This window comes from Delphinapterus leucas, chromosome 10, assembly GCF_059928025.1.
Source record: "Delphinapterus leucas isolate spDelLeu-1000000601 "Yukka" chromosome 10, BTC_Dleu_Yukka2, whole genome shotgun sequence".
Taxonomy (NCBI): domain Eukaryota; kingdom Metazoa; phylum Chordata; class Mammalia; order Artiodactyla; family Monodontidae; genus Delphinapterus; species Delphinapterus leucas.
In genome coordinates, this window is record NC_143138.1 from 8,961,282 (window position 1) to 8,976,823 (window position 15,542).

The 15,542-nt window shown below is 35.5% G+C and overlaps 1 protein-coding gene across 1 annotated transcript in view; it reads left to right on the forward strand.

The window, feature by feature from the left end:
- The window catches only part of HIVEP1 (HIVEP zinc finger 1), a 139,792-nt gene that overhangs the window by 60,796 nt on the left and 63,454 nt on the right, over positions 1-15,542 (forward strand). The window contains exon 4 of the mRNA XM_089918173.1: positions 7,213-7,266. Coding sequence (XP_089774299.1) covers positions 7,213-7,266 — 54 coding nt within the window. The remainder of the gene's footprint in view (positions 1-7,212; positions 7,267-15,542) is intronic.

The following is a 15,542-nucleotide window of genomic DNA, read 5'->3' on the forward strand; positions in this document are numbered from 1 at the left end:
CTTTTCTTTTTTTTTTGTCTTTCTCTTGGGTTTCTCTACTCATCCCAAGGATTCTTAACTGGAGGGTAGGTGGCCCATTAAAACCACTTGTCAAAGCTTTCAAAACTTATACAATCTGGGCCACCATTTCTATAGTTTCTGATTCAGTAGGTCCTTCTAGAAGCCTATAATATAGTTTTTCTTTGATATTCTATTATATGAAGGTACCATGATTTACTTAACCATTTCTCAAGTATTCAACGCATGTTTATTGAGCATCTGCTATATGCCGGGTGTCATTGGTTATTTAGGTTTTTTTCTGTTATGAAAAGTACTCTGATGAATAGCCTTTGTTCCACTCCTTTCATAGCCTCAGTCTAGATTTCCAATAGTTGAATCAATATATTAAAATACAGAGATGGGTTTCAAGGGTCTTGATGCCTATGGCCAAATTACTTCATAGAATAGTTATATTTTTGCTTCCACCTACCCTGTGGTATGGTTTTAGCAACCAGTTATGTAAGACGGTAGCTCTCAAATCCTGTGTGCTTAGACCTGTTGTCTCCGGATTTATGCTGCAGACCACTGGGAGTGCCTGACCTCTGTCTTGTTTTCTGCGTCTTTGTCTCTCCATCCGCCTCATGCTCCCCTCCCTGAATTTCCTCCTCCTCTAGACAAGATCTCTCCTTTTCTTCTCTGCGTATTCAGCCCATGTATTATTTCTTCCATGAAGGTGTTGCAGGACCAGTCTTCCTATTTCCAGGACAGCCGCAGTCACACCCTTCAGTGTTCCCCTAGGACCCCACGGACTTAGTCACACAGTTACTGCGTGTAGAGGGATTGCTCATTTACTTCTATAAGTTCCTACCTGTAAGATTATTCATCTTTGTGTATCCTTAGAGCTAGCCCACAGGAGCTGATAAATATATTCTGAACTGAATGAACCATTCACTATATTAATGTTTTTATGTTTTAGAAACCACCCAGAGTCTTTCATATGATCTGGAAATTTGGAATTTAGAACCTATAGCCAGCTGACATATTTAAAAAAAAATTTGATCGCATTTTTAGGGTTTTTAGTTTTTATTAAATTTAAATAATAGTTATTTTTATAATAAAATAGTTATTATAGATAATTGAGTAATTGAAGAAAATAGAAATAACATTAAAGCTGTTAATATTCTACCCTCAGCTAATCATTACATTTGGGCCTATTTCTTTATAGATCTGTGTGTGTATGTATATGTACATGTACCTCTATGTGGCACAAAATGTTTTTACGTAATACACTTTGAGCATTTTTTTCTATCAGTAAGTATTTTTAAAACATTTTTAATGGCTAAATAATATTCTATTGTATGGAAGTACTATAGTTCTTTAACTAGTCCTTTGTTGTTTTACATGTAAAATTGTCCCCAAGTAATTGTTAATTTAACATAAATGCTACCGTAAATACGGCAATAGCAATTCCTCTATTGAACAACTATGTGTTGAGGCTCTAGTGATCTAAGCACCTGTGTACTCTGTTGAATAAGATATAGTTTTAATGAAGAAGGCGGGTGAGCGTGCAGGCTCTCGGAATATCCTGTGATGAATGCTGCTCTGGGCCTTAGAACACTGTGCTGGGGGCGCAGACCAGGGCCTGGGGGAAGGGTCAGGGAAGGCTTCCTAAAGGAAGTGATAGGTTATTGGCTAATTTCTCTGTTTTAGGGTGTTTATTAGAATACCACTTCGTTAATATGATGAAGCATATCCTGTTTTTATTTATCGTGGAGGGTTTTTTGGTTTGTTTTTGTTTACACTAGAGATAGGTGTTTTAATCAAGTACATGCTGGACATTATTTAAATTACCTTCCCCCCACCCCCGTCCTGTCCTGTTACAGATGCTAATAACATGCTTCCTAATACTGCAATGTCTTTGCACGCTTACTGTGTACCCTGCTTGGACGTGGCTTTCTAATTGTGGAATGCACTTCTGGATGTAGGTTGTTACATGCATATTCATTTGTGAGGCTTGTATGGAGTGTTGATTCTTCTGCCCCTGCAGTCACATTTTGATATCAGGGTTATAGCAGCTTTTAAAAATGGTTTAGAACACCTTTTGTGTTAGCTTGTACTCTGGGATAGTTTAGGAAATGCTTTATTCTTCAGAATTGGTAAGAATTTGATAATAAAACCATCTTGGCCTTTAACCTCTCAAAAAGTAATTCTGTGTTGTTCTCTGGTAACTTTCTCAATCATCCCTCGTTATTCTAGTTGAGTTTTTCTCTTTCTGGATCAAGTTGAGTAATTTTATTTTTTTCTAGAATTTTTACTAGTAAATCACAGTTTTCAAATTCATGAGTGCCGAGTTGAGTCTCTCTCTCTTTTGTTTTTTACTTATTTCAAGCAATATTTTTCAGTTTGAAATATTACTAGTCTAGACTATCATTTTCGGCATTATTGTAGAGTCTGACTCCCTGAAAGACATAGGTCTAGAGATAGGAAAGATGTGTAACTTACAGGTTAAAACGTGTTACTTATAAAGGTAGGTTTCCTTAGCTGATTTAGTAGTGAACATTGGGATCATCATTTAGACGACCATGCATACGTGGTTATGGGTATTGGATGCATTTTTAACATCACGTCATTGTCATATATCTAGCCTTATTGAAATAGCTCTAGCCATTACCAGTGAGAACAGGGGGCTTGTACTGACGTGTGATGAGGGACATGGGAGTTAGGTTTATTCAGTAGTAAAAATAGTGCAGTCACATATGGTGATCTTTTTTCAATCAGATGGTATCTCTTTCCGCCTTTTACAGTTCCTTAGGATCTACTTCATAAAATTTACTGTTAGTGTTTCCACTTTCTGTTTTTAGGGCTCAGTGAAGAAGGAGAGCCTCTAGGTGTCAGAGCAGAAGTTATGGGTGCCTGTCAGAACAGCAGGAGAGAAGGATGAGCTACTAGAATTAGGGGAGAGATCATTTAACTCCTTGATAATCTAATGGAGTGATAAATAGTTGATTCAGCTGCTTTCAGTGCACTGATGCAATTTCCCAAATGTAGGAATCATTTATAACATTAAGGAAGATGAAACGCCAGGCTCTTACGTGAAACCACCTAATGCCAGTTTCAGTTTGTGTGCAGATGCTCCTTTTTCCCTTTTTCAGAATGTACCCGTGCTTCTGTGTGTCACTTGGCAGGTTATCGTCCGCATTTTTAAGACCAGTAAATCACTCAGTCCGCCTTACTGTCGTTGTTACTAATGATCACCAGATACATAGCTGTGGAGAGACGTATCCTACATGCAGGGGTGGTGGCACAGAGAAGAAAGCAATGGCTCTGAGGAGGGTGTCAGAGCAGGTTTCCTAGAGGAGGTGACATCCTGAAGGGGTGGGGTGGGAGGGCAGCTAGCTGGAAGAGTCTCAGGGACCTGAGGGAGCCTGCGCAGGGGTGTGGCTGGAGCTGCAGAGGAGGGAGTGGGATGACAGACAACTGTGTTCGCTGCACAGGGAATCAGGCTTTATATTTACCGTCAAATTGATGTTAAAATGCTTGTTTAAGAGGTAGAATAATCCGTAAGGTCCTCCAGGGGAGCCATTCTTTTAGCTTTATATTTCTGGTTCTTCCTTTTGTACCTGACACCAGGCAGACATTCAGTGCAATATAAAACCCTCAGCAGTTGTTGAACGAAATCCTAACAATTTAATGAGTTGGTCCCCAAAGCTATGATTTATGTACTGAGTCGCAGGGCTCTTGAGGAGTGGTGTCGAGGATCTGAGATGGTACAGGAGGCCCATCGCCCCCACTTCACCGCAGGGTGAAAAGGGTCAGAGAGCAGGCACTTGCTGTGAGCTCTCATTTGAAGATTGCTTTATTTTTCTAAATGATTTGTTTTTAATTATCTAGTCTTCTTCCCAGAACCCCAAAAGAACGGTGGTTTCCTAAGGGCTCCAGGGCTTTTTTTTTTTTTTTTTTTGGCTCAATGGTTTCAGATTATGCTCCGCAAATCAACATTTTTTTCTTTATTTACAGTTATTTACCTATGATGAAAACAAAATGTTTTGCATTGTTTTCTTGTACAAACAAAAGTTTTAAAATATGTAAGGCATTAAACAAGATTGTTCATAGCCTTTACCGTTAACAAATAGTTTCTGTGCTTTACCAGAGAAGAAAAACTGTAAGAAGGTGTACCTTTTTAATAGTTGCAGAACCAAAATCTAACCTACACTGTCAGTACCCTTCCTCTCGGCCTGCCACTCTTTCAGCCATGGGCCCTTCTGGATCTTAGGGACAATTATGGATCCATTCATGTGTTGCTGGGATCTTTTCCAGGTAACAACTCCAAGTGTATTTAGTAAAAACTGAATTAATTAGAATTACATCTTAATTTAAATACGGTAAGAACTCATTACAGTAAGAATATGTTACTTATTTTAGATTTACCGCTGGTGTGAATGTCAATTTTGCATATATATCTGTTTTTATTTTTAAGCAACAGAGAAACTACTGTTTATTTCTGAATGTGTAGTCTTTGTGAAATTATTACCTCAGATAACAGTGACACTGGGGAGGGCATGATGGAAGATGTCTCAGAATCTGAGATCCCATCATAAACCACACGCACCCCCCTGCCAATCAGGGCTTACAATGAGATATGTCCTGGCTGGGAAGTGTTGCCCTTGGTTGAGAACTGCTCTTTCTATCAGTGAGTTTCAAGCTGCAGCTTTGCTCCAGCAGTGGGTTGTGAAATCAGTGTGTGTGAGCAAGGCAGCATTTTCCAGTTTTACTAGGAAAGGATAGAAATTAGAGTAAGTTGGGTAAGTTGGTTTCTGAATTATGTATATACATAATAAAGATACACATGTGTAATTGGTTGGAATGTAAACATATCTTTCTTACTCTGGGTCATAGTGAAAAAAATGATAAATGTTGCTTTTAAATGCTAGTGAATTGCCTTGTCTGAACCAATCAAGAGCATATAATAAATGAGTACTTTCTCTGTAGTTTTGGAGAGTGTCTTTAAAACATCATATTTTATCAGGAGAATTATAAAACATAGGTTAACTATAAACAGGACTTTCTCTAAAAATTGAGGCAAAATCTTATAATGGCTATTATAAGCTCTCTCATTGAAGATTGTATTTACCTATTGAACTGGAGCTCCAGGTAAAGGCATTTAAGTAGATGCCTATACCTAACACACTAGATATCCTAAATCTACCGATTTATACACAAATGTAAATTGAGGTCATTTTTGCAAGAATTTGTTATGTTAAAGTACAAATAGAAGGTGGCCAAACCTCAATATACTAAGTAGAAGTTATTCTTTAAATATTATGTCAAGTCATGAGTTTTTGCTGCCTTGAGTCCCAGTTGGTTCTATTAATAAAAAGTCGTTTTATTGTATAATGCCAAATTATGTGTGCATAAACTCTTAAACACAGTCATTACTACTATGAATATACATAATATATATGTATATATTATTTATGGTTCTCAAGTTTGGGCAAACTGCTGGCAGAGAAATAATAGCGCTTTTCATTTTTATGTTTCTCAAAGACTGTATATTTAATATTTATTTACATTTTGAATGTCTCCAATGTACTTAGTACATTTTATCTTTTGAAAAAGTGGGCCTTGTCTTTCTGTTACTTGTATTAATCCAGATTTCACCCATACATTTGGAATTCTCCTTTTGAAGTAAAAGTACTGCTAAGTGCAGGATCTACTTTCTGCATTTAATAAGGGTTTGTGTTTTTTTTTTCAGTACTGTTTCCAATTTCACTCATCATTTCAGGAGAAATAACTAAAGTTTGTAAATGAGAAAAAATTGTATTATTTCCAAAGATAGTCTCTTCTCCCCTCAAATCTTATCCTGGATCTGGTAATTAGCAGGAAGCAAATAGGACATTGCTGTGGGGAGTGCATTTGTCAGGATGAAGATTTAGTTACAATTAACCATTGCTTGTTTCCTTTATTCTGATGCTCCCCCCCGCCCCCGCCCTGATATGGCAGGATGGATGGATCAACATGCAATTGAAAGAAGTTTGATCAGTAAATCGAAGGTTCTGTGGATTTCTGGCTTTTCTGGAAAGGCTGATGGGGAAAAGGCAGATAGAACCAGAGCTTGAAGGGCATATGGTGGGATCTGTGCCCTATTTAGTTGGGGAAGGATGCTATTTTGGAGGCTGCATCTTCCATGGCCAGTAGAGGGCATTTGGGGAGCTGCTGGTGGATGCTGGGAGGCATGAATGGCTGACATACCAATATTTTGAAAGCATTTAAACTGTACGCCAAGGGACTATCTAAAATGTTGCATAATTATGGTTACTGTATTCATTTCAGTACAAAATAGTACCCTAGGAATTTTGTTACTTTTACCATTATAATTAGCACTTAGACCACTGTATTAGATTTGGAATTGGTTGCTGTCATAAATCATCAAATATATATCTCCTTATAAAATTTAAATTAATTATTACCAAAGTAGAACATGTGCTTGTTTACAAAATCTAATTGTGCTCAAAGCTCACATGGGAGACCTACAGGCTCTGGGCCCATGTGCCTCCCTCTCCCAACCACTCCTGAGGCATCCATCCCAGCTCTTCGTTAGTTATTGCTTCTTTCAAAACTACGTGCATATATAGCACTTCTGTAGTCGTTAGTTTTATCTGGTATCTCTTTAATGCAGTATTCCACCCTCACACTTCATGGATAACTATTCTGTAATCAGGGGTTGGCAAAAGTGATGGGTATTGTGTTGCTGCTCTTCAGCCCATCATTTCCTTTATTTTTCAATCCTTTCTTTTATCTCTTCCATGTTTGGCTTAGGTCTGAGGCTATCTATGAACTTTGCTTAGACTTGTTTCTAAGCCAGTAGGCATTTGCTGTATCTCTCTAATAAAATCTGTGTGTCTTCCTAAAGAAAGTATTATGTTTACATACTTTTATTACTCAGCTAAACATTTTTAAACTATGGTTCAGTATTTAAAATGCACTAATTACGTGCATTGTGGAAACAGTTGGAAGTAGTCCTTGTGACTAAGACATAAAATTATAAGTATAATTTTTAAAAGGACTTTATTATTACTTTAACAGTTTACACATATTTGTTTCATAAATAATTCATTCAACAAATATTTATTACTATGCGTCAGGTACTGTTTATAAGTAATAATATTTGTTTTACTGTATTCTTATTTGTGTATGATGAATTGACTTATAATTTTTTGTTGCTGTTTTTCTTAGACAAAATTGAAGAAGCACAAAAAGAACTCAATGGGGCAGAAGTGTCAAAAAAAGGTAAATTAAAATCAACCCCAGTATAGGCTTTATTCATGCAGAGATTCCTGTATAAATATCTTATTATTGCAGCCTCTCTAAACGAATCAGTGTAAACATATCCCAAAGTTAAAAATCACCTTAAACCGATTGATACCTAAAAGTCTATGGACTTTGCTTTGTGAAATGTTTTAACTGCATAGCATATTCTGTAACTGTTTCCCACATGTTACTATTTTGCTGGTGGGAATATGAAAGATGGTTGCAGCTTTTCTGAAAGTCCTGTTTGGGAGACTGTCCCATAGCAATCAAGTTACCAGTATAATGAGTACTGATGGTACTGTGTTCCCATATGTGTGTGCATATGTGTGTTCACGTGGTGCAGTATTCTTTGTGAAATGACAAAAACCTAAGACAACTAAAATAACCCAAATGTTAGTCATTGCCGGGAATAATTGCATCAATTGTAGCACCTTCATATTTTGGGATGTTATGCAGCTTTTAAAAAATGTTAATTATTTCAGTTGACTGTGGTGATTTGTTGCAATGGTGAGAGAAGGGGCAGAGGAAGGTGATTAACTTTTATTTATCTGGATTTTGTTCTTTCACTAGTTATAATGGGTAAATTTTGTGTGAAGAATAAAAAGCTTAAAAGCAAAGATCGGTTTTCATCACAGAAAGCATACTGATTATTTTCCCAGGTAATATGAAAAAATGCTTTCGATGTACAACAGCCTGTGGGAGGGGAGGAAGAAAGGAAGGTGGGTAGAGTTCCAACACTCTCTGTTAATGTGTAGAATTGAATAGAAGGATCTATGGTTCTCTTTATGGCATTTAGATTTCATGATTTTTTTATTGCTTTATCCTTGTTGTATCTTCTAATTACAGTGGGATATTTTGGCAGAGTAATTTAGCTACGTAGGATTCCAATGGAAAGTCATTTTTTTAAATCTAGTTAGCTTCCTAACTAGGTATCATTAGTGGAAATAATTTCCGGTTGTCCAGCTTCTCTATCCCTTGGACCAGCCTGTGAAGTCTCCAGGGTTGTTTGGGGTTTGTCTGAGTAGTGACGCTGTGATGCGCGGACACCTTAAAGTGTCTTCCTTCTGTTTTCTCTCCCCTCACCCACCATGGGATCTCTGGGAGGCCCATATCAAATATGACCCTTTAATGACACTCTTGCAGAAACACAAGTCTAAGAAGAGCAGAGAAGTCACCACAGCCACACCGTTCCTCTGAAAGGTTGACTGAATATCCCTTCCCACATTGCTGAAATCATGAAGCATTTGAGACACTCAGGCTATAAGAACCTAACAATTTAAAGTTCTTTGTCATGGTCAATCTTTGCCGCATCTACTGATGGTTTAGAGCTGCTTCAGTTAGGAAAATAAATCTGTTCTTGTCTTCCTTTTCCCTCTTTCCTACCCCTGTGGCAAAGAGCTTTAAAAACCATGAACTAAATGTCTGATAGGAAGGAGGAAATGAAACAGAGGTTCTAGAAAAAGAAATTGGATAATGAAGTTGAAAATAGTCCCGTGGGCTGCATTTGGCAGGCTACACTTATTTAAGACCTAGGATGAATACCAAGTGAGCATTGTTCTGTGCAATTCACTGCCTAGAATTTCTACTCAGCTTTCAGTTTTACATACGCATTCTGGGCAAATTAAAAATAAAATCGTTTTCCTCCAAAATATAATTGAGGAGTAACATCAGTTTGTCTTTAACAACATGAGATAAAATTTCTGAGTAATAAACGTCTTGAGATTTCTCAGGTCTTTGCTTGCTAAGCTGTCTGTTTGGTGAAAGGAAATTCATTTATTCTTTCGAAGAATATACTTTAAAAATTTAGAGTTATTTATTTTTATTGATTAAGATAAGTCATATAGAATAGACCACTTTTTCACTATTTTTTCCAACATGCTTTTGGTTATTTCCCCTGACATTTTAACTTTTTCTACATCTGCCTTTTTTTCTACATTGCTCATGTTTCTAAGGCTTCATCTCCATTGAAGATGCTGTGGTCCTTAACCTATTCAAGGTTCTTCCCCCCCCCTTCTTTTTTTAACCATTAGGACGAGTAACTAATTTATCTTCAGAAGCATTTAGCATACCGGTAGGCTCTTAAGGAAAACAAACCTTGCTTATTGGTAGATTAAAAAAGATATCTTTCCTGTTTTCTAACATTTTAAGGAAGGATTCATCTGTTTAGTATAATACGGTGGCAAAGAAACTGACTTGGCTCATTATACACCAATAGGATAAACAAGTGCACTAAATTATGGTAATATATTTTTTTTATTCTTTCTCTCTGCTTATGAATGAAAGTCAGATGACTAGAATGTGATTTATTTTGATTTTAACCGATTTGGGGATAAATATAGCATGCAACATTCATACAGTTCTCTATAATGTCCTTATTTTCTTCCTTACAGCACTATTTACTTGGTCTAAACATCCACTGTGCTTGACACTATTTCTAAAATTATTGCACGAGATTTAAATAAAATAAATAGTGAATGTCACAGATGTAGTGATGAATATGTATGAAATAAACTGGGAAGAAATAAATAGATCAGTTAGGAAAGCTTTTATATGCTGTCTCATGAATAAACTTTAATTTTAATACTTTGTTTTAAATTTTTATCACACAATATTTGACACATAAAATAATATATAAATAATATATATTATTACATATGTAATATGTAATATCATATATTATCACATATATCATATATTATTACATATATAATGTGTAATATTGTATATTATCACGTACATTTAATACATAATACTTAGTATATGTAATATGCATTATTATAAATCATAAGAATACCATGGTAATCTTTGATTCCAATACCCAATTTAAGAACTGGCACATTGCTAATATGTACTGTTGTATCAGCCTACATGCTAGTCTCCATTTCATCCCACTATCTACTTGGTAGAGATATTTAAGTGTTCTTAAGTTTGCATCATCATTTTAGTGCTTCTTAAAAATAATTGTGTCTTCTCAAACAATATCCTTTTTGGTTTTGTCTGAGTTTGAGCTTTAAAAATGAAATTATATTATTTGCAGTTGGAAAAATTTCAATATTTTTTATGGCTTAGTGGTATTCCATTCTGTGTATATGTATTCCACATCTTCTTTATCCATTCATCGGCTGATGGACACTTAGGTTGCTTCCATACCTTGGTAATTGTAAATAATGATGCTATGAACATTGGGGTACATGTATCTTTTCAAATTAGTGTTTTTGGTTTTTTGGATATATACCCAGGAGTGGAATTGCTGGGTCATATGGTAGTTCTATTTTCAGCTTTTTGAGAAACCTCTGTATTGTTTTCCACAGTGGCTGCACCATTTTACATTCCCACAACAGTGTACAAGGGTTCCCTTTTTTCCACATCTTCACCAATATTTGTTATTTGTGTTCTTCTGGATGATAGCCATTCTGATGGGTGTGAAGTGATACCTCATTGTGTTTTTGATTTGCATTTCCCTGATGATTAGCGATGTTTTCACGTGCCTGTTGGCCATCTGCATTTCCTCTTTGGGAAAATGTCTATTCAGTTCTTCTGCCCCATTTTTTAATCAGGTTTTGTGTTTTTTTTTGATGTTGAGTTGTATGAGCTGTTTATGTATGCTGGATATTAATCCCTTATAGGTCACATCATTTGCAAATATTTTCTCCCATTCAGTTGGTTGTCTTTTCATTTTGTTGATGGTTTCCTTTGCTATGCAAAAGCTGTTAAGTTTAATTAGGTCCCATTTGCTTATTTTTACTTTTATTTCCTTTACTTTAGGAGATGGATCCAAAAAAATACCGCTGTGATTTATGGAAAAAAGTGTTTCGCCTGTGTTTTCCTCTAGGAGTTTTGTAGTATCCAGTCTTACATTTAGGTCTTTAGTCCATTCCGAGTTTATTTTTGTATATGGTATTAGAGAATGTTCTAATCTCATTCTTTTACATGTAGCTGTCCAGTTTTCTCAGCACCACTTATTGAAGAGACTGTCTTTTCTCCAGTGTATATTCTTGACTCTTTTGTCATAGATTAATTGACCAAGTCAATGTATTTAATAATATGAGATTATTCAAGTTTTCTTTTTTCTCTTCAATCAGATATTTTTTTATAATTTATCCATTTTATTAACTATTCACATTTATTGGCAAAACGTCATTCATGGTATTCTCTTACTCTCTCTCATTGCTGCTGGATCTGTAGTTGTGTGTCCATTTTCTCACTGTTAATATTGTTCATTTGTGCCTTTTCTCTCTGTCTTGATTAGTCTTGCCAGAGGTTTGTCTGTTTCACTCCCCTTTTATCGTACCAACTTCTGAGTTTCTTGATATTCTCTTGTATCATACTTTCCCATTTCATTACATTTTTCTCTTTATTATCTTTTCCTCTTTTTTGAGCTTATTCTGTTATGAAATTTCTTAAGTTGGAAACTGGGCTTATTCATTTTTAAGTCTATTCTTTCCTGTTAGAATCATTTAAAGCTATTGATTTCCTTGTAGACCTTGCTTTAGCTGTATTAAATATGACTTCATGTTTGCTGCTCTCATTAATTTCTGTGCTGGTTTCTTCTTTCACTCTCTTGATAGAATTTTTTTCCCTTGGGGATGGTTGGGGGTTTTATTTATTTTTTTGTTAGTGATTTCTGACTTAATTGCATTGTTATGTTAATTGATTTTTAAAACCAGTTTGTATTTCTAAAATAATTTACTCTCTGTTTCTGAATGCAGTATAGTCAAAAGTTTCAGGGAATGTTCTATAAAAATGCTCCTAGAATTTATGTTAGACATTTAGAATTCAGCATCTTACAGATAAATTCACCATTTTACAAAGATGGAAAAGCTGAAGTTGAAAACTGTTAAATAACCTTATCCCAGGGGCTGCAACCAGAAAGAGGCATGAGGACTTTTCAAGTCTGTGTTATTCTAATATTATTCTGCATCATAACTGGATGAGAGCTGTATTCTAGTGATAGTTGAATCTGTAGTACAGTTAGTCCTGTTCTAAATTAAGCCTTTGAATAAAGAGATCACCTTTTAAAAGAATATTGTAATGATTCAGGAAAAAATAGGAGTCAAACAATGGGTATAGGAAAAGGTGGCGATTTTAGGTCAGCTTGCATTGGGATTTTTTCATATTATTCTGTCTCAAACAGCAAAATCCTGAAATCACCACCATAATACCTATAGTTTCCTTTTAGCAGCCATCACTCTGAAATTATATACTTTAGCCACCAGAAAATTTTTATTTAAAAAATAATTTCAGTTAATCATCTGTTTTACCATGTATATGAGAGTAATGGGTCCTAAGGATATAAGCAGTTTATGGCTTAAGAAATACATTAAGGAATCTGTCCTGCTGAAATAACTCTGTGATATTCAGACTTGCTCTAAGGAGTCACTTGATAAGTAGGATTTTTGTTAACATAGGCATAATGAACGGCCTGGAATTACCCTCTTGTTATCTGGGGAAGCTTGAGGGAAGTTAGGTTCCTATGTAAAACTAGATTGAGTAATTGAGAAGTGAGCGTGACAGACTAATGAGCAAAAAACTAGATTGTGAACTCTAATTAGTGGGTAAATATGAAAGCCAGAGTTTGCTCACCTACTTTTCTAAATTTTTTTAAGCTCCTTATAATATGAATAAGTTTGCAAGGAGTGAAAAATACTCCCCTTTTTTTTCTTTTTTAAATAGCACATGTGATATTAAAAAAAAAGAAATGAAGTTTCATTTGGAATAGTATTTTATGTTAGTAAGGTTATGCTTTAATGCCAGTGACATTCTCTTCCTTAAGAATTCTGCTAAGAATACTTAAGAAAATACAAGAGCATGTTCCTATAATTAGGGATGATGAAGTCCTTCCTAAGTGAGACTAAACTTTAGGTGGCATACTGGAAAAGTTGGACTGATTTTTATTAAATTAAAATGAATAATGTTAAGATAAGATTAAATATAAGATAAGATTAAAATGTTTTAAAACAGCCTGGGAGAAAGTATGTGCAATAAAACAAAACTTGGTTGGGTTACTTAAAATGTTATAAACTTGGAAAGGCATTAGCAATTTATAAAATGAAAGCTCACACGGATACAGTCAATGGAAGGGCTAGTGTAATATATTAGTGAGATGTCTGAACTATTGAATTTTTTAAAGGAACACAGTTTAATTATTTCAGTATTATAATAATGCTAGCTAGTTTATAAATTAATTACCAGGAAATAGTGTAATTAAATGAGCATTAATGGCTGTTTATTTTTTATTTTTATAACCTAACCAAAAGTATGGTTACTCCCCCAATATTTCTTATCTTCAATTGTGAGATGAATTCTGGTTAGTGGGAAAGACAGAGAGAGCGAGAGAGAGAGAAAGGGAGAGAGAGAGTAAGGGAGACAGAGAGAGAAAGTGTGTGTGTGTGTGTGTGTGTGTGTGTGTGTGTGTGTGTGTGTGGGGTTGTTTCCTTTCGGGTTTGTATACTCTTACCCATTCTTTTATTATTTTTTTTAAATACAACAGGTTCTTATTATCTATTTTATACATATTAGTGTATACATGTCCATCCCAATCTCCCAATTCAACCCACCGCTCCTCCCCCCTGCCACTTTCCCCCATTAGCATCTATATGTTTGTTCTCTACATCTGTGTCTCTATTTCTGCCTTGCAAACCAGTTCATCTGTACCATTTTTGTAGATTCCATATATATGCTTTAATATACGATATTTGTTTTTCTCTTTCTGACTTATTTCACTCTGTATGACAGTCTGTAGGTCCATCCACGTCTCTACAAATGATCCAATTTTCTTCCTTTTTGTAGCTGACTAATATTCCATTGTATATATGTGCCACATCTTCTTTATCCATTCGTCTGTCGATGGGCATTTAGGTTGCTTCCATGACCTGGCTATTGTAAATAGTGCTGCAATGAACACTGGGGATGCAGGTGTCTTTTTGAATTATGGTTTTCTCTGGTGTATGCCCAGTAGTGGGATTGCTGGATCGTATGGTAATTCTATTTTTAGTTTTTTAAGGAACCTCCATACTGTTCTCCATAGTGGCTGTATCAATTTACATTCCCACCAACAGTGCAAGAGGGTTCCCTTTTCTCCACACCCTCTCCAGCATTTGCTGTTTGTAGATTTTTTGATGATGGCCATTCTGACTCGTGTAAGGTGATACCTCATTGTAGTTTTGATTGCATTTTTTTAATAATTAGTGATGTTGACCAGCTTTTCATGTGCCTCACGGACATCTGTATGCCTTCTTTGGGAAAATGTCTATTTAGGTCTTCAGCCCATTTTTGGATTGGGTTGTTTATTTTTTTAATATTGAGCTGCATGAGTTGTTTATATAGTTTGGAGATTAATCCTTCGTCCATTGATTCGTTTGCAAATATTTTTTCCCATTCTGAGGGTTGTCTTTTTGTCTTGTTTGTACTTTCCTTTGCTGTGCAAAAGCTTTTAAGTTTCATTAGGTCCCATTTGTTTATTTTTGTTTTTATTTCCATTACTCTAGGAGGTGGGTCAAAAAAGATCTTGCTGTGATTTATGTCAAAGAGTGTTCTTCCTATGTTTTCCTCTAAGAGTTTTATAGTGTCCGGTCATACATTTAGGTTTTTAACCCATTTTGAGTTTATTTTTGTGCATGGTGTTAGGGAGTGTTCTAATTTCATTCTTTTACATGCAGCTGTCCAGTTTTCTCAGCACCACTTATTGAAGAGACTGGCTTTCCTCCATTGTATATCCTTGCCTCTTTTGTCATAGATTAGTTGACCATAGGTGCGTGGGTTTATCTCTGGGCTTTCTATCCTGTACCATTGATCGATATTTCTGTTTTTGTGCCAGGACCATACTGTCTTGATTACTGTGGCTTTGTAGTATAGTCTGAAGTTAAGGAGTCAGATTCCTCCACCTCCTTTTTTTCCCCTCAAGACTGCTTTAGCTATTTGGGGTCTTTTGTGTCTCCATACAGATTTTAAGACTTTTTGTTCTAATTCTGTAAAAAATGCCATTGGTAATTTGATAGGGATTGCATTGAATCTGTAGGTTGCTTTCAGTAGTATAGTCATTTTCACAATATTGATTCTTCCAATCCAAGAACACGGTATATCTCTCCATCTGTTTGTGTCATCTCTGATTTCTTTCATCAGTGTCTTATAGTTTTCTGAGTACAGGTCTTTTACCTCCTTAGGTAGGTTTATTCCTAGGTATTTTATTCTTTTTGTTGCCATGGTGAATGGGAGTGTTTCCTTAATTTCTCTTTCTGATCTTTCATTGTCAGTGT